Below are 26,889 nucleotides of genomic sequence, written 5' to 3'. Positions count from 1 at the left end.
ATGATGGAAATGGTGTGTGCGTGTGTGTGTGTGTGTGCTTGAAGGTTCTCACACTAGGAAGTTATTCTAAATGCAATTGCGAAGGGGTTTTGGTATGTTGAGATGCTGTATTTGCGCTTGTGGAGGGCCAAAGTTGCGGGCTGATAGGCAAGATGGGACTTCCAATGTCATGCACAATCTCACCACTCGCTCCCAAAGACGGTGTGCCATTTGTAGTTGCATTGCCGTTGACATCCAGTTTAGAAGGCTTCTTTTTCAGAGCTGGTGCTGCTCCTGCCTTGGGTTTGGGACGATGTGTATCCACAGCTTCAATGTCAACCTTGTATCTCTTTTCATCACATCCATAGGCCTTTGGTGTTAATTCAATGACGGTGTGTAATGGAATCTTGATGTAAGGCAGATCTTCCTGTCTGTAGTTCAAAAAGTACGCATAAATACATCTCAGCACTGCCTGATGTCCAATGATAAGGATGTTGCCTTGACGCTCAAGATCCATGATCACTGGTTCCAGTCTCAACACCACGTCTCTATATGACTACACCGTCTGTCAGTTACCATGGCATCTTTCTGGGTGACTCAACCTACCTCGCCACCTCTGTATCTGTAGTTGAACTTGTCCTCGTCACGGTTTGCATAATCTTCAGGATATTTCTCTTCAATCTCCTCGTAGGTCATGCCATCGCACATACCAGCATCCAGTTCATCTAATGCCTTTCTGTGCATTTTGGGATAGTCCAACAGTGAGCTTGTCTGGATAGTTCGCTTCATGGTAGATGTCCAAACAATCAGATCCTTATCGCCCAAGTTTTGCTTGATCAGTTCAGGCAGCTTGTTTGCGTACAGCATGCCTCGTGGTGACAGAGCAGAATCACCGCCAATCTTTCCCTCGAGGTTGAACATGGACTCGCCGTGTCTGCTCATGTAAATCTTTCGTGGTGCCGTATGAAGGTTCATCAAATAGTACACAATACGAGACTCCAAGTACCCACGGATCATGTTGATGATAACCTGGCTGCCGACATTAATTAACTTAATGTATGTATAGTCATTCTCGGTGATGGTCTCGTACTGATCTTTGTAATGATCAATTCTGGCCTTGAAATCACTGACTGCTAGCTCTGGATCGGTGTTGGCATAATCTGGTGAAGTGAGTTTCACTTCTCTGATGTTATCCAAAATGATGGATTCATCTTGACAAATGCTTTCGATGAAAAACACCTGGATATGCTCCTGAGTGAGTGCCTCATGCAGCCACTGTCTTCTTTGCTGTGTGCTGTTGGTGGCATCGTAAAGAGCGACAATGCCTTGATCCTCGTTGAACCAACGGATCATGTCTTCCAATGCTGCTTTAGCGGATTCCTTTCTCTGCTGAATACCAATGGGATTTTCAGGATCAAAGAATGAGTGCTCTTGCTTGGCGCCGTACAGTTTGCGACGATAATTGCCAACGTTGAACACCTTGGTATTGATACCGAGCCAAGTAAGGTATCTGCAAACTAGTACTCAAGCCCATCAATACGTGCCATTTCGCATTCACATCACCAGACTCACCTTTCTGGGAAATATAGGTCTTTCCTCTAGCAGGCAGGCCTACCATCTAATGAGCATGTATCATTAGATATAGTTGCTATCTCTCACACCTGTATCCTCTGACTAGCGCACTTACCACACATGCAATACGAAGATCTATCATTCAAAACAGCACATTCAGCGACGAGATCAAGGCTTATTACCGCGATGGCACTTACTAGAGTTGGACATTTTTGTTGAAAAGATAAATTAAAAGAAATGAGAAGAGAAAAAGAAGAGAAAGAAAGGACGAGCAGCTTGTAATGATTACAAGAAATGAGAAACCTGAAAAAAATGAGCTGACTTGAAATAAAAACTCATGTTGTTCATCAACAAAACATGTTCTCTTGTTTAACTGGTGGGGGAAGCTATTCTTAGTGGATGAGGGTTCGCTGGGAAGAACCTCCTTTAGTTTGGCATTTGCTTGCTGGAGTGAAGCTAACATAGATCTACTCATCTCTTTATGGGAGGGGGATTATTCCCTATACACCTGGCTCGCATCAGACAGAGATCAGCCTTCACTATCACAGATTGCCACAACAGCTACATGAATTGATTTATATATTGCGGGGTAAGTAGGTTGCACAAGAGAGCTCTCAGTACAATAAATTAAGTATTTCGGGAAGACTCGTAATACGCTAAAATGTTCGATCATACCATTTCCATGGAACTCATGTGAAAACCTATTTTTTCTGACTGTCTGAGTGTTACATCTATACATACATTGTGGGAAATTTAGGCTGTGTTGTATATATATAAAATGTCAAATACTTTTGTATAGTTGTCTGGGATGCGAGAAGCCATCTGCATATTCATTATACTGCATGTTGTGCATTTGAGAAGCAACCGTGCTTTAGAAATAGAACAGATGGAAGCTTTTTTTTACCATTCATTCTTGGATCCTAAGAAAAAGCTCGGGGCCTTGGGATTCTTATTCTAGATGCTACAATAAAGAAAGGGATCTCGAAAACAAAGAGAGGCCCAAGCGAATCGCTATGAGAATAAAAACACTAGGCTCCATTAGGTGTGAAATTTGACATCTTTTTGAAAAGTGCATCATCTGATTTACTTTAAACATGTTGCAGGGTCAGATCCAATTTGCATGCCTCACAGTGGCTGACCAGATCAAACTGAACCAACCCAAAGGAGTACCTTAATTTTGAGAATCCCTCATTGCATGTCATTCTAAAGACTATCCTGCTGTGCCGAGGGTTGAATCATTAAAGCATCGACTTTACATCAAATAAAACACATCCTCAACGACTATTTCATATCACTGAGCATTTAGTTTTACGCAGTGAAGGCATAATTGGCTCCATTAAGTTGTTGTTTGAAGCGTTGAAGTAAAAAATTTTAAAATAACATAGCCTAAATCCAGTTTACCAAGCCATCACTTCATTATGGCCATCTAGATTATTTCATACGCCAAAAATCATATTGCAGCAGCATTGCTTTGCTGCTTGCCACGACAAAGACTTGAAATCTATCAAGCGTTGTACAACAGGTTACCTCCATCCACAAAGAACAGTAATCCTACATTGAACATTAACAACAAGAACCAACTGGCAAAATACGCCTAGCTAAATGATGCAATCGTATAGTATATAGCTACAATTACATTTACTCCTTATCAGACACAATGAGCTCCTTGAAATGAAGATTCTCATTGCTGCTGAGCATTTACCTTTCTCTTCCATTCAGTAATTCAAAACACGTAGTCCTTCTTCGAACAAGCTCTGAATAGCAGCACCAATAGCTTGATCAATCAATTGCTCTCGCAGCAATAGAATGTGAAGCGAGGGAGCGAATGTTCGTTTACAACCCTATCCTTCTAGCATTTTATTTTTGAGCTTTCATTATTATCAGAAGTTGTCCTTGAATAACATGTAGCTGCGGATCTGATGCTCTTGCGGTGCTCCATGTCTGTATGAATAGAAAGATCTTGGATATGGGTAGACGGCATACACGCATTACCTCTTGCTACTCAGGTGTGTGTAAAATTTAGCCATTATCTAACACTGACTTACTGGTATCTTTTGTCTTCGTGGATATACGTGTTTCAGTATAACAGGAAGACTCCTGGTTGGTAGAACGAGACTAGTTGAAGCAAGAAAGCTTAGATTATTTATGAAATCTAACGAGAAATATTGGTAAAGAATTTAGTACACTTTACTTCAACAAAAAGGATATTGGCTTCAAAAGGAAAGGGTCAGAAGAGAGCACCAACGCCAGCGTCAGCGACAATGGCGGTGGTGGCAGCAGGAGTGATGGTTGCGATGGAGGTGGATGGCTTATCCAAGTCCAATGATTGCACTCTTCAAATATACGAGCCAATCTAGCATGGATAGCATGTGAATGGCGGGGTGACATCTTGTTGATGGCCGTGCAAGTAACTACGATGAGTGTGCGGCGGCGACAAATAATAATGCATTTGACATAATATCTGTCTTGATTCACACATGTAGCTCTGCACTTGATGCCATGTTGGAAAACGTTATATTTAAAACCGCTTGTTGATATGCTTTATTGTGCTTTGACAAAAGGTTTAAGCTGTGTAGCGCATGCCATCAGAAAGGGGAGATTGCTTTTTCACGCCCCATGTTGATGCTAGAGACTTCATATCAGAGATATTTTATGCCTACATTGAGGGGTTGCTAAACATCATATGAACAGATCTTCAATCGCTCAATTGGTTGTCAAATAATAAAAAAGCGACCGAGCAAATTGTAAAAGTAATCCATAATAGAATAAATATAAACAAAGAAAACAGTGTTTGGACATTATTATTAGTACAACAACTGCCAATTTAACCAGGCTTCTTTTCTATTACTAACTAAATCTTGCACCTTGTGTTGGCTCTACAAGATGAGATCTCGTTTAAGTGCCTACTGCGATGCTTTCCTTCAAAAAACCGGGGCTTAACTCTCAAATTTGGAGTTTACCATGGCAACAAAAACACGCCTTTCTTCAATAACAGCACTGAAGAGTCCATACGGTGCTCAAGTCTATAAAATAAATACAGAGAGTGTGTTACTTAATGTCGGCGCACAACAGATAACATATATACGCCACTACTATAGCCAAAAAAAATAGTGCTTGAGCGATTAATTTTGGATAATTTGGCTGAAGCTGACATTTCGGCCGTGTAGCACCGTGAATCCATTAAACCCGGGTTCACTACAGTTTGCTGATGTCGATTCTTGCATCGCAGGATTTGTAGGTATCATGAATCTCTGTTCGTTCGATTCTGATACAAGAATTCGTTGTTTGATCGCTCAATCGTGCTGACACCGACTGAACCTGTCTCGTATATTATATCTGGGGAATACATTCACTATGATCTGCATTCCGACAGTTCATCCAGTTACCAGATTTAGATATAAACTGTATGTACACTGGATTAGATGTACGATATCGATTTATACTATAAGAAGATATGGACTTCAGATACGCTAGTATTATAAGATTCATACTATATAAGATATAGGCTATAAATAGCACCAGGAACATGGATGGCGCTATAGACTTATACTTGTATTCCGACATTGACTATGGATGTTTGCCATATCTGGATAAGCACCAAGATTAATGCAATATGAGCTTGTTGCTTCAGATGTGCATTTTATGATCCACGTAATAAGACACATGCTTATATCCGTGATACTAGCTACAGATACTTTATGTACTACAAACTTGTACTATATATGAGACATGCTATAGACATGCCATATATCCAGATACATGCTAAAGATGTATGCTTAGCGATATACACCCAGATATGTACTATTAATATAGACTAAGAAGACTGTACCTATCGGATACATGCTACTAGATCGATATTAATTATCCTTATAGAAAGGATAGATCAGGGCACTTTGGACGAGAGTCTAATTATTCATCCAGGCAAAGCTAAATCATGATTATTAGCTTGCTGGAGTTGTCTTTTAGCATGATTAGACATTAGTTGATCTGAGTTGACTTATTTGTTAATCTAATTAATAGAACTTTTATTCATTGTTATAGTATATAAGAAGGATCACCTACCTGGCCAGTAGAGAGACTTCAGTTTACTTTACACCTGTCAGTTTGATAATAAAACATACCTTTATCAAGTTGACATTACTGTTTTTTTATTCTTTTTTTCCGTGAATTTTAGTCTATCAAGCCTCAAATTCCACATGTACTACCGAATGTACCGCGCTATTGTAATACCTATTATATGATTTTTGCTACAAAATACAGTATATTTAAAAGAACATCACTCACAGAAAATTATTTAACGGATGGTAAATTCAATGATCACACCTTATAATATTCTTGAACAAAGAAGGATTTAAATTGTTTCCATTTGATTACGTTTTTATTATTACAAAAGACAAAATAATGCTAAATAGCAGATCAACAGAAAATCAACTAGTTGTAGACCTTTTCTCTTTCAACCCCTCAGCCAATCAAATCGCTTGAAAACTCCGCTAATCTAAAAATTTTTTTGCGAGGGTTTCCCCCTGTTTTGATGTGAAGCAAAATTTTAAGCTCCGCTATATAGCAATATAGCTGTTACTATCATCAAATTTCCCTCAGGTGCTAGAGCATGCCTTACTTACACCACCTAGCTTTAAATTCAGGCATTGAGACCCTCAATCATCACTAAAGTAAGTAGTGATAACCAAGTGGAGGCGGCCTATCTACCTCCTAGCCTCGGATAAAGTCTTGTTGAGCTTCAGGGATAGGCACATCCACACAACGTAAAAAAGGTATGCTTCAAACGAAACATAATAAAAGAAAAAGAAAGAAGAAAAGAACATAATATTATAAGAATATAGTAGTATGTCGGCAAAAAAGAGACACTCACACGAAGCGAGTCAAAGAAAAGAATAACAAACACAACATCAAAGATGTTTAAAAAAGCTCGTTGCTGTTGCAAGAAAAATGCATGCATGAGCAACGCGGTGCATGGTAATAGTAATAGTCGGATGTAAAGCAACATGACACAAATACGCACAACTGCAAAAGCAACAGTGGTATTATAAGTTTGCGATACAACACAATGACTAATATTGTTTCATGTAAAGCTACAGAGGAAACACTACCAACAAAAGAAAAAGAAGAAAAAAGCGCAACAAGGCAAACATCATGAATCCATTACCACGAGAAAGGAAGCAATAATATAAGCGTCCAAAGAAGTTTTATATCATTGCGACCAGAAGAAAGAAGATACTTACCACATACCACAGCCACAGATAGACCAGAGGATACGCAATCACCAAAAGTAGACCAGACAGTGAGCATGCACCAAACACAGTAGGCCAGGGAAGACCATATTAGCAGCAGCAGCAGTAACACCAGCAGCAGCAACACCATCAGTAAGACCAGAAGCAACACCAGAAGCAACACCAGAAGCAACACCAGTAGCAACACCAGTAGCAATACTAGCAGCAGCAACAACAGCGTAGAAAAACCGAAGAACGAGCGACACCAGAGACCAGACAAAGATTAAAGAAGCAACCGCCAGAGATAGAGACCAAAGAAGCAATTACTAGACAGGGTAAACCAAAGAATCAGACAGCAGAGATAGCAAAGAAGTAATGGCAGCAGCGCCCACGTCGAACAGGCAAAAAACTATCGAAACCTAATAAACATATTCAATTAGTGCTTGTTCTACATCTTTCTGTACTCGTTATCGAATGATACCTACTATATTCCACCTCAAAAAAGCAGTATCAAGTACGTTTGACAGTGCAAGACCGTGCTATCAGATGATAGAGTGTTATTTTTAATCAAAAGTGTTCCAAAACCAATATGGTTTGATACTAAACGCGTTTTGCAAAAAGAGTAAAAAAAAGGGGGTATGGAAAAATGAGAGGGCGCCCTAACCGACGTCACGTCCAGTAGGTTTAGTCTCAGTCTTCTGCCATGGCAGCCCTAACTGCTGCACTTTAATTTGAAATTGTGCAGTGGGTATTTTCGTGTTTAAATTTGACTTGATCTCACATTCTTTAAACGTTTTTGCTAAATTTGACTATGAAAATTGTCGTTGCTATACCTTACTTTCTAGTGCATCTATAAAGAGTCAATGAAGGCGCATCGAATGATGCTGGTTACATCCAGCTTTCAGACTAAAAATAAAGAGAAATCTTGAAATATTTGAAAATAGGTTTTCTGCAGAAACGTCAAAATTTAGCATATGAAACTCTCAAAAAAGTAGTTTTCAGTGTTATATTACATCTTTATAATCAATTTGGTTTGATATGTATCATAGGAAAAGTCTTCATTTTTCGGGTGAAAAATGCGATCGTGCGATTTTCAAGAATTTTCCCTTGCTAGTACTCATGTAAAAACGACAATTTTCATGAATTTGCAAAGACTCAAAAAAAGTTGAGATAAAGCATCAGTAAGTAAAACGTAGCCAAGAAGAGACGTTTGGCGTTATTCCAAAAGTCCAGAACGCTTTGTAGCATGAGTTATTCGTGCTTGAAAATGGCTAGCTTTGAACAAGATTCGACCTAAAAATAAGGCGTAGTATGCTGTGCTGCCAAAGAAGTAAGTAAATTACAGTTCTGTCTAATGTCCCTGATGTTCTGCATTGTACGGGGCTCAACCTCCAAGTTATTGACACTTTTATATATTCTAATTCTTCTGGCAATCAGATCTCTTTGAGATGCTCGAATACAGTGATTTTAAAACTTGAGCGTCAGTGATACTATGCAAATTTGAATCTAACGATTTGCTCAGATTGACCAAAATACTTATCTCAGCAGACCCCTCTTGATGGTCGTTCACAGCAGAGGTATTATGTTTATTAACCATAAAACTAAACTTAAAGTCTATTCACACACTACGGCCCAACTGATGTTCTCATGAAAACATCGATGTGCTCATATGAGAATCTATTTGATGTTCCCAAATGAGCACATCGATGTTCCCGAAAGGTGAAAAATGCTCTCATATGGGAACATCGGCGTTCCTAAAGATCTATTATAAGTCGGCCGATGTTCTTATGAGAACATCCGAAATGTTCCCATGTGAGCACATTCATATTCTTATATGAGCACATCGATTTTCAGAAATTTGAAAAAAAAGAATGCTCCTACCGGGGCCGAACACACAACCGACAGGTTGTGGGTCTGACGTTCTTCCCACTAAACTACCCGAATATCTTATCGAAATATATTCTTTTACTTTAATAAGTAGTTATTAGGTAACTTTAAATTGCCATTTTCTCGTGCAATTTATAATACGTTTAGTAATTTTATGAATCTTACAGATAATAAAAGTCTTTCTATTGCCTACAATATTATAGTTTAGCTATTCAAACCATTTTATTCATGTGGAAAACTACACCTTCTCAAATGAGAACATCAATGTGCTCATGAGAACATCGATGTTCCCAAAAGAGCACATTCATGTTCTGTGAGAACATCAGTTGGGCCGTAGTGACAACAACGTTGGACAATTATAATAATTAAGGAAAAATGGTTGATATGATATAAGAGGCAGGTTCAGTCGGTGTCAGCACGATTGAGCGATCAAACAACAACAAAATTTTGTATCAGAATCAAGCGAACAGAGATTCATGATGCCTACAAATCTTGCGATGCAAGAATCAACATTAACAAATTAGAGTGTAATCGGGTTTAAATAGTTTGAAGGCGAGAGCCCCGGTAACCATCCACTTGGTCAAATAGAGCATGCAGACTAGTAGGTAGCTGTTTCCACGGTTCGTGACGGAAAGAAAGGCAATGTCAGTAGCCCATTTTTCACCGGGTTCACCGACCTTGATGCTTTTCAAATGTTGTATTTTGTGAGTCAGAGACTTGTACATCTGGCAACTCCTACACCTTTGTATAAACGTTTTCACATCCTGAGTGATTGTGAATCAGTAATCATTTTCTTTCGCTCTAGCCAGCGCTTTCTCTCTTCCCAAATGTCCATTTGTCGGATGTTGGTGTCTTTTTTATAAGAATTACTGTTGCCATAATTTTGGAATAACAATGGCCGGTGGATCATACTTGATATAGCAGACGATACCTTCTTTAATCATGTAAGGGTATGTGATCTTATGTACAATTAAAATGCGTGCGATCTCTGGGTCGTTTTGTTGGGCTTTCTTGAGTTCATCTATGGTCGTTGCAGCCTGATGGTTGATTTGGGTAATGGGATGCTAAACTTCAATCCGGCTGAGGGCGTCAGCATCTTGGTTGTCCTTTCCCTTTTGGTGTTGTATATCAAGTTCATACGTCCATATTTCAATGATTCATCGCGCGATCCTCCCCTTGGGATCTCTGGAGACTAGTAAAGCTTTCATTGCAGCGTCATCGGTGTAAATGATCAGAGTAGCACCATGTACGTAGCAGTGAAAATAGCGTAGCGGTCAAGCGACATTCAAGCATTCTCTTTCAGTCGTGCTGTAATTCTTTTCAGCAGGAGAGAGGGTACAGCTTGCAAACCCAACTGGGCGGCCATTCTGGATCAGCACAGAACCGAGAGCCACATTAGAAGCATCACAATGTAAGTGGTAAAGTAAGTCGCTGTCCGGATAAGCCAGTTTAGGAAGGTTGATAAGAGCTTGTTTCAACTCATGATCTAGATGAGCGTATTGAGCACGACCTTTCTTAAATTGTTGTGTCATCATTTCAAACTTTTGCTGTGATTCACGTTGAAAGGCTGAGAAGGCTTGTTGCGTCGCCTCTCGTTCCATTGCGGCTTCATTCATAAAGCTTTGAAACTGCTGGATTTGTTCCTGAGAAGAAAGTTGATGTTGAGGTGCTTCTTGAGCAAAAGCCTCTTGTCGCAAGCTGGCCATAACCCACGGATTGTGGTGTTCTCCATCAATTGTTTGATTGATAATGACTTTAAATAATAAGCACAGATATGTTATATTTTGAGCTTCTCAATCAATGTAACATAGAGGAAAGAAGTAGGTGTTAAACTGAGGTTTATTTAATAATAGAATGCTAATGTATAAATAGAGTATTTGACTCTTATACATGGGATGTACAAACGACGCGCTCAAAAAGACACAACAGTTCTGCAGGTATAGAGCAGCGAGTTCGTCTATTCTTTGCCTTTGCACCTTATAGTATGGTATAGTGTTAACGTTAAAACAATCTGTTGAGCCAATAAAAGCCCTATACCGGTTTAATAAAGCAATTCTGAAGCATAATCACCAATGCTAAAAAATTACTATACTATACGAGTGTGTTCATGCTTTGAATGGCTCTCTACCTTCACTTCTCTTCGGTGAGAACAAATCTGCGCAGCAGCAGCTCGCGCTATCGTTTGCCTTTGCGTATCTTATCAAAATACTGCTGCTTTCATTTTGGTCTGCCACTTACATATGAAAACCCTTTATATTATCTATGGATTTGATTCTTATGTGATGCTCTACATCCATATCCACGTAGTTACTTCATATACAGGCAAGTAGCATACTGGTATTTTCCCTTTTTAGTCCTTAGTGTCCCTGATACAGCATAATCTAGGTGCTTTTGAACTGTGTTTTCTCGCGTTCAAGGCCGTTTTAGACCATCAGAATAGCACCAAACAATTGCTCTCGCCCGGGAGTTACCTGCTGACATTTTTGCTCAACTTTTTGGGGGCCAAAAAACAAGGCTAAAAACCGACCAAAAAGCATGAGGTACCCCTCGTGGTTTTCATCGAAAATCAAACGATCGCGTTTTTGAACTTGATAATTGAGACTTTTACGATAGTATATCTTGAATCAAAATGTTTCTATCGATCTAACGCAAGCACTGAAACCATTTTTCTGGGGCCTTAATATGCAAAGTTTCGACATTTTGGCCAGAAACCTCTTTTCATATTTTCATAAATTGCTCAACAAGTTTATTCAGAACATTTATCTTACTTGGTACCACTGGAAGCGTCTTGAAAAGCGCTCCAAGGAAGCTTAAAGAAGTGCTTTTTTTTGTAGGGGAGTCGAGCTCCAGGCTTTATTTAAAGTCCTTAAAATGTCATACTGAGGGAAGGAAAAGACTGTCGCTTAAAGAAGTACTTTTTTTTTTTTTTTTGTAGGGGAGTCGAGCTCCAGGTTTTATTTAAAGTCCTTTAAATGTCATGCTGAGGGATAGAAAAGACTGTTGGTGGACCCAATGTCTGCAAAGAAGGGGAATAAGATATTTTTTGAATTAAGTTGGGAAAGAAATCTACTACTAATAAGGTGCGACACCTAGAGCCAATACAGTCTTGCGGAAATCGTCAAAATATAGATAATGGATAAGAGCACAAAACACCAAACGAGGACATCAGTACTACGTCAAAAAAATCAAACAACTTGCGTTCACCAGGATTTGAACCGGGGATCCTCCCGTTGGCATACGGGAGTTCTACCACTTCGCCCTACCACCAGGGACTCGCTTAAAGAAGTACGGGATGATCATCATGCTTTATATAGTCGAATCCGGCAAAATAGATCGATCAAGTCGAAGATGATTAAAGTTTGTCCAATCTGGAGTAGACGAAGAGTCTGAGCTGAAATTAATTTTTTGCTGGTGGGGCAGGCTGGCAAACTCAATGCCTTTTAAATCATAAAGGGAATACAGTAATAGATGCTTTTGAAGCGTATGGAAAGTAGGTGGCAGACTACATAGCGCTATCGTTAGCCATTCTATCCTTCTTGCATTTCATATTTAATAATGTCAGTCTATTAAAACACTTGCTAGGTCAACTTCTTTACTTTTTGAGGCTTTGAAAGTGTCAAGGGACGATAAATTTATCATGTTATGATGAACATTTCAACTCTTTAGTTAGTTTTCTAACCTACGCTTCGCTTTGGTGGAAGCCAACCTATGTTCAGGTAGCTTACGCTGCCTCAGACCTTTGGATAGCATTGAAAAATTAATAATAACAGCTAAAATGTTGGAAGAAACTTGTATGTTGATTGATAGTGATTTAATATAAAATCCCTAATTGTATATGAGCCATGCCTGGTAACTCAGTTTCCATATTAGGGTTGTAAAAGTATCTAGGGACTAAAATTTATTATGTTATGATGATATGGTAGTATCTAAGTTAAAGTAAATGTATTAAAGATGACAGCTAAAGAAAGATAAAAGTATATAGGTATTAGACAAGAATAAGGTATTTAGAAGAGTTATTTTGCTGTCAGGATTCTCATCATTTCATCTAATTGATCATCCACAGAGGACATGGCTCTTTCATTGAACAGGTATTGCTGCATGTCATCTTGCTCGTCTTCTTCACTTATATCACCAGGATATTCATGTTGGTCTTGTTGCTCTTGCATCATTCTCAGTAAGCTGGGCAGTGTTACTTGATCAGAGTAAAAGATATCGGTTTTAGTATTGTTGTTGGTATGCAGGACAGGATCAGCCGGGATCTGTCGTCTGGGAGAACGTCTTGGAATAGGTGGTGGCAGTGCCTGCTGCTGCTGCTGCTGCTGCTGTAAGTGAGTCAATGGCGCCGTGCTGCTAATGCTCTCCTTCATGAACTTGTTTCTAAAGTAATCTTCTCCATGCGCAATTTCTTCGTCGTCATTGTCTTCTCCATCTTCCACCAACTCCAACTGATTTTGTTTGTTGGGAGCGTAAAAGCTCTTACGGTTGCCTTGCTTCTTCACTACGCCCCAGACAACAGAACCATCGCTCATTTCTCGTAATTCAACACCTTCCATGTAGTTATCTGTCTTTTGTTCGTTATGGTGGCTGGAAGAGAGTATGTCCTCTTCATCCATGCTCTGGAGCTGCCATCTTCTTCTTGATCCGCTTCTTGAAAGCATACCTCCAGCACTTGTGTGATCATTGGTATGAGCAGTGGATTGTTTTAAAGGGGAGGAGGATGTCGTGGTATCTGTCGTGTTCTCTTCTTGTGTTTCCACCACTCTTTTTCGCACTGAGGTTTGTCTGCTCACCTTGGTGGCTGTGAAATACTCTTTGGATCTAATGGTATCATCATCAGGTGAGAGGGAGCCATCTGACAGCATGGTGTTTCTTGTCTCGACATCAAGCTCTTGTGGTTTGGTAGGGCGTGGTACAGGAGGCACTTTGATACTGCTTCCATCACCACCATTCTTGAGTAAGTTGTGTAATGAATCAGGTTGGACGTAGATGATGGTTTTTCTAACAACTTGGGCTCTCTGTTTAGCAGCAGAGTCTTCTTCCATATTGACAATCTTTGTGGAATTATTGCGTCTGCTCTTGTTTGAGGACGACGCTCTGGACAGCAACTGCGCAATAAGTCGACTGCCTGAACTGTTGTTGGCATCTGATTTGGCTCTTTGTCTTGCCTTTTGTTGCGTCGGTTGCGATAGTTCATCTTGCTTCTTTTCATCAGGAATGACAGGCGATGCTTTCTTTTGTTCATGCTTGGCAACATTGTGCTGGATCACTGCCATGGCGGCTCTTGACATGCCTGTGGTATCTGACGTGGTGCAAGAGTTGCTGTCAGATAGGTTGTTTGGCCTAGTCTGATGACTAGTGCTAAAGTTGCGAACAAGGCCCTTCAAGGAGCTGACACCACCAGCATTACCAGAATGATGGTGTGTTTTACTTCTACTCACTTGACGCAAACTGCCAAAGAGGCCTCTGGACTTGCTTGGTTTTGCCTGTTGGTATAATAGCGGTGCATCTGCTTGGTTTTGAATGGGCAGGAACTCCTTGATTCTACTGCTGGGTCTGCTGTCTTCATTGATCCAGTCCAATGCGGACGAAGTTACTGACGACTCATTGATGTCCAGCTTGGATTGCATATCATCCATGCTCATTGATTTTCTAGCCTGTTGCTTGTGCAAGCGAGACTCAGCAGGCTCATTCTCATCACGAATGCGAGCGAGTGGCGTAGGTGCAGGCCTGAACTGAGAGCTGCTCTTGTTGGATTTGATGCTTGTGGTAGATACGGATCTTTTCAGTTGATCCAGTTTGAATTGGCTTTGTTGATGACGAATGCTGGAACTACTGCTGGATGCCACAGGTGTTAAACTGACTGGAATAGGAGTTTTGGGCGTTGTTGTTAATTCTTGTGGCACATCAGTGGTAACAGTAATACCCTCATCATCTTCTATAAAGCAGTTTAGCCATCATACACAAAAAAAAAACGTGCAATTCAATTCATTGGTACCTTGTTCTGATTCAATGGCAATTTTGTTGCTATCCTCGTCATCGTGTTCCATGTGAGATGGATAGCTACCTCTGCTGCTATTTGCTGGACTACTGCCATTGACGCTGCTGAAGCTATTTGTGGTGCTGCTGCCATGATCACTGTTCATGGTGGGCACCTCCAAATCTTCTGTGATTTCTTTTTCCTTGGTTACAGCCTGTTGTACTGGTGTAGGTAAAGATGGAGAGGGTAACACGGTGGTCGTGTGAGGCTTTATTAAATCCAACGATGGCAGCGGTGGTATCACCTTGAATGAGTCTGTGCTACCGCTCATGGTCATCATGGACATGCGCTGTCTTTGACGTTCCAGCAGTTTTTCGAGCTCCAATTCATCATCTTCTGTCATGATTATCCGACTTTCCCGAGGCTGGATGACAGAAAGACGGTGATCATGTAAATCTCTTGCAAATGAGGAAAGATCAAATTTGCTCATCACTTTTTGTGATCTACGACGACGCCCATTCAAATTGTTGGTAGTGCGCTTTTTAGGTTTGCTGTTTCCAGAGAAATCTTGAAAGAAAAAGTTCTCTTCTGTGTCTGATTCAGGCTCGTATTCCTCGTGCTGTAACTCATCTTGGTCATCCAGATACTCGTCATCCTCGTCATCTTCATCATCTTGGTCCAAGGCCAGCGCTTCTCGAGTAAATTGAATGCTTGGAACTATATCATCCTCATTGCTAGGAGCAGTAGACACTGGAGGAGGTGTAATGTCGGTTTCTGGATTCTCCTGGTTTCATATAAGCAATTAATATTAAATCAGATTTCAATTAAGAGAAATCTAGGTAGTTACATGGATGGTCTCTTCTTGCACATCTTGGTCTGTGATATCATGAAGCCATCTGCTGGCAGAGGGCTTGGGTCTCCCTCTTTGTTTTCCACCAAACAAGCCATTGGAGTATCTATTCTGGCTTCGCTGGTGTCTCCAAGCAGCCAAATCTTGGTATTGTTTCGACCCGTCGTTTTCATGTAAGCCGCCGTTGCTGGATGAGCGAGACGTGCAAGTCGGTGGCGGTGAGAGTGGAGGCGAAAGTGTTTCAGGGATGTCTCTCAATGAAGCGAGGTGCTCCTGTTGACGTACAAGCTTTTGTGGGTCGATGTCCTTGTTGAGTTGTGGTAAAATGACTGAGGAACGAAAGTCATGAGTCAAATGAATGTCGTCTAGCAGCTTATATTTACTAGTTTCGGCTTCAGTTTTGGCAATGGCAGCAGCAGCAGCGGCTGCTTCTGCTTCTTGCTTTTGTTGAAGTCTCTTTTTTTTGCTTTTAAACATGGTTTGAATGTGTAATAAAGAAAGGGCAACAGTGGAAGGGAGAAAGGAAACAAGAGCAAGGTTACTAAAGTGATTTATTTGGAGTAGCACAAGTTTAACCTTTTTATTAGGTGTTTTCTTTCTCCTACGCACTTGCTATATACTATCAGGGCATAGGTACAATGTGCGTTAAATAATCAATATATGAAGGACCTTGTCCAACTTTCCTATTGCATCTCTCCTATAAATTGATGCTCCCAGCACATTTGCAATGCAATGCAATACAAAAGAGATTTGTTCGTTTACACGTGGAATGTATTTATAACTGAATCTTACAGAATTTGCTCTCTTGTCACACATTTGGATGATTGCAAGACTAACTAGATCATTTTTCACATTTTATTGCTGCAATCATTGTGTTGTGAGGCAAATTTCTTTCATGATAGCAGTTACTAGCTTCAAGTGCTTCATTGAATGTATTCTTCAGAGGTTTTCAGTCTTATGTTTGGTGAAGCAATCGTTGACAAGCCCTTTATCATGGTAGTATGCTTTCCAACTTATCTGTATGTGTTTTGAGGTGTTCTTTCATGAATACTCTTACATACTTTATGCCATCAAATGGCTCAGGTGGCGTTGTTGATAAGATGGCAGTGTGAAAACTTTCCTTTGGCGGTTGAACATTCGAATGCTTGTTGTATGCTACTGTACTTGTGTAGACATGTCTCCGTGTATAAATCGCTTGCACTTGCTAGATTTCGTAACAGTTGCAGGGGTCATGACTAAATGTTCATTTGGTCAGAACTCTCTTGGCAGCAGTTTCAAGAATGGGGCTTTGGAGCTATCGGATGGGCTTACTACAGAGCTCCACCCGCGTGCTTTTGACTGAGGATCTATGGGTATCTAAAATCCCTTGGCCTCAAAACCATGCTTGCCTATATGTAAACTAGCAACATTAGCAGCAAACTCAACAGGCATGCATACCAACCAAAGTTGTCACTGCCATGATTGTTATGCGTTAATCTGTCAAGATTGTCTTTGAGATTATATCCGTTCCCGAGCAATGCTCAAGAGGAATGATCAAGCAGAAGGACCAAATGCACTTTGCTTTCTAAATTTTCTCTGATGTCGCTTTCATGAAGGCTGATGCATTAGTCCCATAGTGTAAGCTCCGTCCCATGAAGCCAATTCGAGGCAACTTGCTCAAGTATAATAAGACATGATGTCAATGAGCTCATTGGTTCCTTGATGTTTATGTCGACTCAACTGATTCATCTAGACATGTAAAAAACAATTCAAGTATTACAAGGTAAAGTGGGACGAATTAGTTGTTTAATATAATGAACACATCTGGATTTAGTAAAAACCAATTTACAAACATGGCATCGCCTTTTTCATATTGGCAAATGGTGTACCTATGATATGCATCTTTTATCGTACGCCTCACTCCTACATTTGCCTTTGAGTTTAGATAAAGTGCAATTAAACTAATCGTTCTGCTTCTTTGTTTGCTGTTTCTTGACAGGGCATTTCCTGGTTGACTCGAATAGTATATGTTTTATAAAAGATCTGTCAGAGACAATATAGCCTTTGCAAATCGCGCCGCCTGCCAGGCTCTGCATTAGTCATATTGATGCCATGAATGATACGGCGCCCCTCATGCGAAATAGAAAGCTCAACTTCACCATGCATGACAAATCACATCATGCTCATAATTTCGAGTCAAAATTGCATTCATTTGTGCCATGTTTCAATACTGCAATTATGTATGACTAGAGACGGGGTGCTAGCATAAAGGGCCGAGTGAGACAACTGGGCACAGACTGCGTAATTTGGTGGTGCCACTGTGTGCATCTGTAGCAAACCATCATATCCAGCAGCCCTCAAACACCTCCATTATTTGAATTTGTATATGTACATTATTTCTTTAATTTGCCTCGACTATCTTGTAATGCTCAAGCGAGCAAACAAACTTTCCGCTCTTCTTGGCTGTGTATTTGCGGTTTTTAGAGCACCCATCCACTTGACATATCTTTGGTGCAAGGTTGGGTGGCGACGATGCTGGTGTTGCATTGCTAAGGAGTCGCATGTTAGATACATCACAGGTACAAGAACACGAACGCCTCGCCTTACCTGCCAAATATTTGCTCCACTGTAAACACACTGGGTATATTTAATCGACTTCCCTCTACCGTGTTTGTATACCTGATACGATTAGGATCCTCCAAACGCATCAGTTTCTCATGAGGTGTTTCTTTATCTTCCGCATCATCAATAATACGCTTGCTCTTGGAAGCTTGCTTCTTGAGCAATCGATTGATGGTGTCTGCTTTGTCTTTCTCTGCTCGTTGAATGCTTTGGTTCTTTCTTCTTCTGGCTACTTCTGATCGCTTCAACTGCTCTTCTTCTTGTGTCAGGTGCTTCTTTTTGCCTGTGTCCATGGGCAGCTCCAAATACTCTTCTGGGACCTCTTGGTTGACCTTGGCTCGCTGTCGTTTTGTCATGGGCTTGTTGCGTAAGATTTCTGTGCCATCGTCGTCTGAAAAGATGGCTTCCTCGTCTTCCTCGCTCTCGGGAATAGCTAGCACAACGTGTCAGCTTGACTCAAATTGAACGTGTATCCTCATGCTTTACCTGACTTCTTTCGCTTGTTGCTGTTGTTATTGCTACGTGATGTTGCTTGAGGAGGCGCTTTGCGTACTGGCATCTGCTCGTCTTCATCGTCCTCACCTTCGTCTTGATCCTCCTCTTCGTCTTCCTCGTCCTCTTCTTCTTCTTCTTCGTCTTGATCTATTGTATCGTCTTGCATGTCTACATCGTCATCCAAATCCTCTTCTTGTTCAGATAGAGAGTCCATGTCTTGATCAAATTGATTGCTTCTATCTGGCTCATCCAGGTCTTCTTCGCTGCTAAATACTTCATTCTCACCTGCCAGCATTTCATCCAAATCAGAAGGGTAATCTTGCATTTCATCTTGCTCCAATTCCTCTTCAGAAGAGATGGGTGAAGGTGATAATGGTCTTGCAACAGCAGCAGCAGCTTTGGCAGCAGCTTTTCGTGTGGGTCTCATTGTAGTAAAAATTAGGAAAAAAAAGTGTGTTATGTGGATGGATTACTCATCCGCTTGCTTTTCTTCTAGGCGTCGGAAACAGAGACTGTGCACACTATCATCATTATGCTTATATTTTAGTTTCGCGCAGAGAACCTTTTTTAACCTCTTTTTCTTTTTATCCTTTCCAACAACATCACAGCATGAACTTTAGCTTCGAAGGCAACTTTCGACCCAAACGCAACATCAACTTGGGCGGCGTCAAAAAGATCGACGACAAGAGATCATTGCTGGCCAAAGCTCAAAGCGAACGTAAAGCAAGAGAACAGGAACGTCTTAAATTGAAGAGTGCACAGCAAATTCAGGTGAGTCTTTAGCGAGCGAGAAAGAGAGAAAGAGAGGTGGGCAACAGGCTGACGAAGTGTGCTTTGTAGTCCTTCCTTAGAGGCCGTCAACAGGCTACATTGATCAAGCAAGCATTGCGACATGATTTCCATCAACTCTTGCCATCCACAAACAGCAACACAGATGAGCAGACATGGATGACATTGACTCGTCAATTGATTTGGTTCTATCAGCCTGGCAACGAGGCAGATAATCACCATCTCAGCCAATATCTAGCACAAGTTACTCCCATCATACGCAGTATGTTTTGCATATCAGATAGGGAAGTGCAGGATTCATGGCTATGGCTGTGCAGTTTGTTGATCAAGCGAGTGCTGTTACCGAGCATAGACGGAGGGTAAGATGACATGTATCACTTGCTGTAGAGATGGGATACTGACCAGTGAGCTCTAGCTCTGCGAGTGCCTATCAACTGCTGGCTTCCTTGTTTGACCCAGGCACCTACAAAAACCAAGACCACCGCACTCGCATCATGACCTTCTGCTTGTACAATACAACACTGCTCAAGAGCATGAAAAATACAAAAAACAGCAACCTTATATCCTACATGGAATCCATCTTGATACAGTTAGCCACATTCTACGAACCATACTACTATGCTACATCACCGCTTATCGAGAAGTATCAGTGTAGACCCAACACACCGTACATGACTCGACCTCAATTGTTGCGAATGCTGACGACTGAATTAATGATCGAGCCATTTTTTATGGATCATGTGTCTGCAAACGCATTGACGACATTGGCATTAAAGTTGCCCTTGAAGGATATATTAGAGACTGTGACGGAGCTGCTCCTAGAGCCCACCACGACTGCATTAGATGATACAGCAGTAGCTGGTATATTGATGAACTTGACTGTATTGGGTGATGCTGACTCAGGAAAGCATTTAGATGGTATTCTGGTAGGTGCCATGATGGACTTGTAGTTAAGTTCAAAGAGGTATTGACATTCAATATAGACACATTATGCAAAGGCCATTCAATTGTTGCTTGCTCGTTTGCCAGTATCGTACTTGACAGATCCTTCGGAGCAAGAAAAGGCAGATGCCATTGAAATGGGTAAGTGATTAGCTATAGCTTTGTTTATCAGAAGCTACTGACAATTTTATTAGACATAGAATCGTCAGACGAAGAAGAGGAAGATGAGGATAGAGATATTGTCATGAAGGAAGCCACCGCCTCTACGGCTGCCACCACAACCAATGCATCGCCCTTGGTTCGATCTCGTCTTGAAACACTATACGATTCCGAGCGAGTCAATCACCTGTTGTATCAATTCATGCAAATCGGCACAAACAGCGATGCCATTCAGTCTGTGTCTAGCTTTTTCAACACACTGATGCTGCGATGGCCCATGAAAAAGGACGCTATTCTACATACATTACTCTACAAATCAAGCAACACACACAATCTGTTACAGATATTGTGGCAGTCATGGTCTACCTCCACAGAAGCAGCATTTTTCAACGACGATGGCAACATGATGGCACATTTGGTAGACGCTGTTAAATACATAAGTGACAGTAAGAAGACTTGCGTGGAGAATTGGTCGGTGTTGTTCTTGTTGTGCGAGGTGTATGCTCGATCCCTGCTGACATTAGGCGATGATGAATTTCTGGATAAGAAAGCAACGCACTCAAATCCATTGGAATTGAGTCAAGTGATTGATCTAGGCCGTCAATTGAAGAACATATCGTTTATCATGTTCTGGAGGGCCAACAGCTTGGATTTGACACAGCACATTGGATTAACAGGCATTCAATTAAATCAACTTCGTTCCAGCGTCACTCATTTATTACAGCAAATCCATATGAGAGAGTAAGTGTCTTTATTGAGTATGTTACCATGGCAACCATTAACTGACACACTCTACAGCTCTCGTCGCAACTTTTGCCCTCAAGGTCATTGGCTTATTCCTGATCTAGATACGGACAACTTTTCAACAGAAGCAGTTGCTGAAGAATTCAATTTAGAGAGTGAACAACAGCAAGAAAAGAACATGCCATTACGGCCTTTGCGCATGTTGTCCAAGGGCAGACTAGCTGTCATCAGTCCCCGCTTGGGATTACTCAACAACATACCCTTTGTGATTCCTTTTGAGCAGCGTGTAGAGATATTCCGTATGTTTGTAAACAACGACAAGAAGCGAAACAACGTGGATGAGTTTTACAGTAGGCCCAAAGCAGCCGCTACTGTGCGAAGAGATCACATGTTTGAAGATGGCTTCGATCAATTGGCTTCATTGGGTGTGGAGCTCAAGAATAAGGTGGCCATCTCGTTTGTGGATGAGTTTGGCTTGGAAGAAGCTGGTATCGATGGAGGTGGTGTGTTTAAGGAGTTCTTGACAGGTCTCAGCAAAGAGGCGTTCAATGTCAATTACGGCTTGTTTACAGCTACTCCTGAGCAACTCTTGTATCCCAATCCTAGTTTCTATGCCACTGAACGTAAGTATAGAGTTTCGGCGTTGTGTGTAAGAACATCATGCTCATGTGTCTTACCTCCTTGTAGCTCAACAATTGGAATACTTTAAATTCCTTGGCTTGATCATTGGTAAAGCTGTGTACGAAGGCATTCTTTTGGATGTTGCATTTGCTGAATTCTTTTTGAAAAAATGTCTTGGAAAAGTTAACTATCGTAAGTGTTGCTAATAATCTATCTGATAACTCTTTGCTAATGTAAACGTTTGTTGCAGTGGATGATTTATCTTCGCTGGATCCCGAGTTATACAAGGGTCTACTCGCTGTCAAGAATTACGATGGTAATGTGGAAGATTTGTCTTTGGATTTCACTAGCACGCATATGGAGAATGGCAGATCTGTTAATGTAGATCTTATACCCGGTGGTAGCAACATTCCTGTCACCAATCAGAACCGAATTCAATACATTTACAGCATTGCCAACTATCGACTCAATGTACAAATAGCCAAGCAATGTAGGGCCTTCTTCAAGGGTTTATCCACCATTGTAGATATCAAGTGGCTGCGCATGTTCAATCAGCAAGAACTACAGATTGTGTTGGGTGGTGCCTCAGTGCCTATCGATCTCAATGACTTGAGATCACACACGGTACTTGCCGGGTTCATGGAGCATGATGCCACTGTCAAGAACTTTTGGAAGGCTCTAGAATCGTTTGATAACACTCTGCGCATGAAATTCGTCAAGTTTGTAACTTCATGTTCTAGACCTCCCTTGTTGGGGTTCAGGGAGCTGGTTCCTCAGTTTTGTTTGCGTAATGCAGGTGTGGATCAAGAGAGACTGCCCACAAGTTCCACATGTGTCAATCTGTTGAAGCTGCCAAATTACCCAACATATCAGATACTGAGAGAGTAAGTTTGCGAGGCATTACATTGGCTGCCCTTGATGACTAACCAACTCTCAATGGCTCCCTCATAGGAAACTACTGTACGCCATTACTGCGGATGCTGGTTTTGATTTATCTTGATTCAACATTGGAAATTGTTACGCAAATGAAAAAAATTATTATTATTATCGAGTAATGGCTTTTTTTTTTTTTTTTTGTCAAAGGAGAGAATGATATAGCGACTATGATGAAAGAGAGAAAAAGAGAATATATAATGCAAATGTAGTTGTGTGTTGTGTGTGTGTGTGTGTGTGTGTGTGTGTGGCATTTTTTACAAATAATTGGGAAAACTCTGGATTAAAGTAGGATAATTTTTCAATCTCTGGTGAGATGGCCGTGTAACAGACGCCGTTAAGACCAGGTTACCTACTTGACACAAGGAAGACGTCGTGGATGAGGTCGAAGTAGCATCATCATCGTCCATAGATGCACAGGACTGTAACAAGGGCGATGATTTTCTAGAACTTGTCAGAAACTGCTGAATCTCTTGCTTTCTTGAGTGAATGTAGTTGAGTGTTTCATCTGGGAAGGGTCTTTGATCTAATCGTAATTTGGCACAAAGATCATTCAGTCTTCGATATACTGTATAGGCATTGGGTCTTTTGGTAGGGTCAATATGAAGGCAATCTATGTAGACGTCTTCCCATTCCTTGACAACGCCTGGTATAGGTTCAATACGATAAATATGTGGATCGACGAGTGCATCTCCTGGAAACGTAACGCGAGAAATCAACTGCCACAAGATGATGCCCAGCGCATATATATCAGCTGACGTGCTTAACCCCGTGGATACGACTTCTGGTGCAACATAAGGCCAACGTCCAGCCCATGAAGTCTTGTTGAATGTGTACGGGTCGTCAATGCGACGCATAAATGTGATGTCTACCAATTCACCGACGTAATCTGCATTGTTCAACAATATATTGCGTGGATGAATGTTGCCATGCACATAATTCCAGTGCAAATCCTTGATGTCCTTGGTGATGCTGAGAGCTAATTGGCACACTTTGTGGTAGTTGGTAGGTGTCTCCTTTTCAATGTGATCTTCCAAGTTGCCGTATTTCGCCTTGGTCATGACCAACATCAACTTGCTACAGCCAGAATCTGGATCGAAATGGACAGTCAGGCCCAAAATAGGCATAGCAGATGCAATCAATATTGGATCCAGATTGAACTATATGCATGAAATTGATTAATAACTGGTGTTCGGATCATAACGAGATACACACACACCTTATGGTTTGGATCAACAGTTAAGCCCTTTAAAAAGACTTGATCCCATCTCTCTGGTATTTGATGTCCCAATCGGTAAGGCGGCACAAATGTTGCAAGATATGAGGGCGCTAACCCTTCACAGTTCATACGATTTTGTCTTGATTTGTTGGCAAACCAATTGGGTGGAAATAACGGAATGGTGTTGAGCCGAAATCTGCCTTGCAATGTCAAGGTGCGGTTTGTCTGATGCCAATCTCCAATATATCGACAAATATCCTGCAGCAGGCTTTGGTGATCTGGATGCACACTGTACCTCATAATGATACGCTGTAGCCATGCCTGAATATGAGTGGCGTCAAAGGTATGGTCCTGTGTGATTAACTCTTGCGCCGACGATCGTGTGACCCCGTGCTTTATCCAGTTCCACATATGCTCTACCGAAAACACAACGTTCCATTTCTGATACCATTGGTCAGCAATGTCCCAAACCTAAGCATAGAGTGTTGAGTATGGTTTGGAATTCAGAGACCTTGAGATGTCCTGCTTACATAACGGCCAAATCGTGGATGCATTTCATACTGGGCTTTTTTATCCAATTCGAAATCATGATAGGCTTCTTGAAGTGTCCTCTCGGCTGGCACTGATTCGTTTTCGTGTAGAATGGAGTCAAATTCATCCAGGTCAAACAGTTGGGGGTTTTGCTTGATCAATGGGATTGCATAATCTCGATAAAAATGAATATCAGAGGATAATAAAAACTGGCTTAATTCTGACATTTGCTGGCTCTCTCTTTTATGGATGTTGGATTTCAATATATCATGGCAATACAGAGAAAAAGAAAGAGAAGAAAGGGAAAAAAGCACAGCGAGAAAAAAGGCACAACAATATAATGGATAGATGTGACATAAAAAAAGTTTATTTTTATCCAGAAATCTAGGCCAATCTATCACACAGTTTCCCTTGCTGTTTAATCTCTCTTGCCAGCACCTAGGCAACTTGCAGTTGAGCATTTCACATTTCGTCTCTATAATGTGGCTTCATCCTCGCTCACACGTACCTTCAGCACCATCACGAATTTCTTTCAAGAATAGGCTCAATCTGTTTCGCAACTTGGTGACCAACTTGTCCTCGTCCTTATCGGGTGCTCCTAATTGATCCAAGAGGTATTCAGCCTCATCAATATCCCTTCGCGAAATTTGTACATCAATCAGCAAATTTGGTGGAGTTTCAATCACATGAATAATCAACTTACAATACAATGGTGCCTCTGTTCATTTTGTTATGTGTTCTGATTGAGAAAAGTAGTAGCAATAGAGACAAAATGAAAAGGAGTGTGCTGGCAAACTATTTTATAATGGGTGTCGTTGTCGGTCAATTTTAATGCTCGACTCGCACGTCATCTGTAATGAAACATGGCACTAAACTTTACAAGTTTTAGACGAAAATGAGGCAAAGGAAACAGCATGTGTAACAGCGGCAACTTGATCCACAATCCACTTCTTCTTTTGAGGCTTTCTGTAGCCAGGATTGAGCTTGTATATTTCGCTCTTTTCATCAAATTTGAGCATGCAATGAATGGCATTGCTCCAATTAAAGTAATACACATTGCACATGATACCTTTTGCGCGAAAAGTGGAGTATTTATATATCAGCATCAGACAGGCGGAGGCCTACTAAGCACTTGTGATGAGAGATCAACAAGAAACAGCAGTGCTCAGGCATTAGCTCATAGAGCCACCAAGAGCTGGTGGTAGAGGAGAAGATGAAACATTCAAAGGCTTTTGATTGACCCGTACCAAGCATTTGGATTAGTGCGTAGTAGCGCTAGAGCTGCTTTCTCGGTAGCATGAGCAATAGCATGGACAGATTTTCATTGCTTATCACAGCTGAATCATTGGTTCACCATTCGTTTTAATGATGGAAATAAAGCGTTTGTCTGAATCTTTCTCTATTACAACCCTAGCACAGATATCTGCCAAACTCTCTGGGAATTACACTTAACATCCAGAGTATCATGCATTATTTTCAACTATATAGAAGGGTAGATGCTCTTTTGGAGTGGCTAATTCGAATGGAATATCTTGAACAGAGTGTGCGACGATTCTTAGACGCTGCTGTGCATGATAAAAACCTAGCGCATTTAGGAAAATAACCTTCATTCTTGATGGCTAAAGAAAAAAAAGTGCAAATATAGCTATTATTGCTGAATGGATCAATACTCAATCCAAGCTGAGCAAGAGATCAAAGGCAGAGTCCTAATCTCAAAATCCAAAAATCCAGAGCCTGGTATGAGGTGATAAATAGCGCCCCCCCCCCCTCCCCCCACAAAACTGAAATACGTTGTATGAACGATCAATATTTGGCTGGCCATTATTTTCTGAAAAGGCCAAGTTAGCATTGGAGATGGCACTTTACCTTGGTTTCAATCTATGATTACATCAAAGCAATTACTATCGCAAGCCAAAGTAATCAACCTGCAGAAAATGGATATTATTGAAAGCAATCAGTAAAGACTGAAGGTGAGCCAGCATAATTAGAAAACCACATGCAGCTTTATTTAATTTCATCACCTTGTAGAAAAAGAGCTAATAGAAACTCTACATTTGATCAACTATCAAAAGTATTGGCAACAAAGGAGCAAGCTTGCATTAAGCTTTGATGGAAATCGCAAAGAGCTTTGGCCTAAAGTAAGTGTATCAAATATAGAAGTACATGCTATACTAACACGAAATATTAATTTTAGTAGCCCAACCAAATGTGAGGCCGACGTTGATCTTGTGGCGTGCCATAACCCGCTTATCAAGCTGCTCAACTTTCAAGTAATCGGCAGCTTGAGTGATTTGATCAATATTGACCTTTCTGACAATCATACAGTTGATTTTTACGAGGAAAAATGGAGCACAGGCTAGTT

General features: G+C 40.9%; 6 protein-coding genes across 6 annotated transcripts; 1 reads left to right on the top strand and 5 right to left on the bottom strand.

Annotated features, from left to right (window-relative positions):
* Nucleotides 1-61: 61 nt before the first annotated feature.
* On the bottom strand, nt 62-1,761 carry ATC70_009944 (uncharacterized protein; the record flags this gene model as incomplete). The annotated part of the gene is made up of 5 exons (XM_064829168.1): nt 62-535; nt 586-1,496; nt 1,552-1,597; nt 1,667-1,686; nt 1,749-1,761. The coding sequence occupies 5 exons, from the start codon at nt 1,759-1,761 to the stop codon at nt 62-64; spliced, it is 1,464 nt and encodes a 487-aa protein (XP_064686370.1).
* Nucleotides 1,762-9,940: 8,179 nt separating this feature from the next.
* Nucleotides 9,941-10,372, bottom strand: ATC70_009943 (uncharacterized protein; the record flags this gene model as incomplete). The annotated part of the gene is made up of 1 exon (XM_064829167.1): nt 9,941-10,372. The coding sequence occupies one exon, from the start codon at nt 10,370-10,372 to the stop codon at nt 9,941-9,943; it is 432 nt and encodes a 143-aa protein (XP_064686369.1).
* A 2,307-nt stretch (nt 10,373-12,679) lies between these two features.
* Nucleotides 12,680-15,970, bottom strand: ATC70_009942 (uncharacterized protein; the record flags this gene model as incomplete). Its single annotated transcript, XM_064829166.1, has 3 exons — nt 12,680-14,601; nt 14,662-15,427; nt 15,491-15,970. 3 exons carry the CDS (start codon nt 15,968-15,970, stop codon nt 12,680-12,682), a joined length of 3,168 nt encoding a protein of 1,055 aa, XP_064686368.1.
* Nucleotides 15,971-17,873: 1,903 nt separating this feature from the next.
* Nucleotides 17,874-19,016, bottom strand: ATC70_009941 (uncharacterized protein; the record flags this gene model as incomplete). The annotated part of the gene is made up of 3 exons (XM_064829165.1): nt 17,874-18,021; nt 18,080-18,527; nt 18,581-19,016. The coding sequence occupies 3 exons, from the start codon at nt 19,014-19,016 to the stop codon at nt 17,874-17,876; spliced, it is 1,032 nt and encodes a 343-aa protein (XP_064686367.1).
* A 182-nt stretch (nt 19,017-19,198) lies between these two features.
* Nucleotides 19,199-22,844, top strand: ATC70_009940 (CRAL-TRIO domain-containing protein; the record flags this gene model as incomplete). The annotated part of the gene is made up of 9 exons (XM_064829164.1): nt 19,199-19,360; nt 19,430-19,737; nt 19,794-20,304; nt 20,362-20,461; nt 20,515-21,220; nt 21,278-21,846; nt 21,911-22,036; nt 22,095-22,728; nt 22,796-22,844. 9 exons carry the CDS (start codon nt 19,199-19,201, stop codon nt 22,842-22,844), a joined length of 3,165 nt encoding a protein of 1,054 aa, XP_064686366.1.
* Nucleotides 22,845-23,034: 190 nt separating this feature from the next.
* Nucleotides 23,035-24,754, bottom strand: ATC70_009939 (uncharacterized protein; the record flags this gene model as incomplete). The annotated part of the gene is made up of 3 exons (XM_064829163.1): nt 23,035-23,937; nt 23,997-24,467; nt 24,527-24,754. The coding sequence occupies 3 exons, from the start codon at nt 24,752-24,754 to the stop codon at nt 23,035-23,037; spliced, it is 1,602 nt and encodes a 533-aa protein (XP_064686365.1).
* Nucleotides 24,755-26,889: the final 2,135 nt, after the last annotated feature.

The sequence above is a fragment of the Mucor velutinosus genome, assembly GCF_035048745.1.
Source record: "Mucor velutinosus strain NIH1002 chromosome Unknown tig00001563, whole genome shotgun sequence".
In the NCBI taxonomy this organism is placed as follows: domain Eukaryota; kingdom Fungi; phylum Mucoromycota; class Mucoromycetes; order Mucorales; family Mucoraceae; genus Mucor; species Mucor velutinosus.
This window is presented reverse-complemented; position numbering and strand designations above follow the sequence as displayed.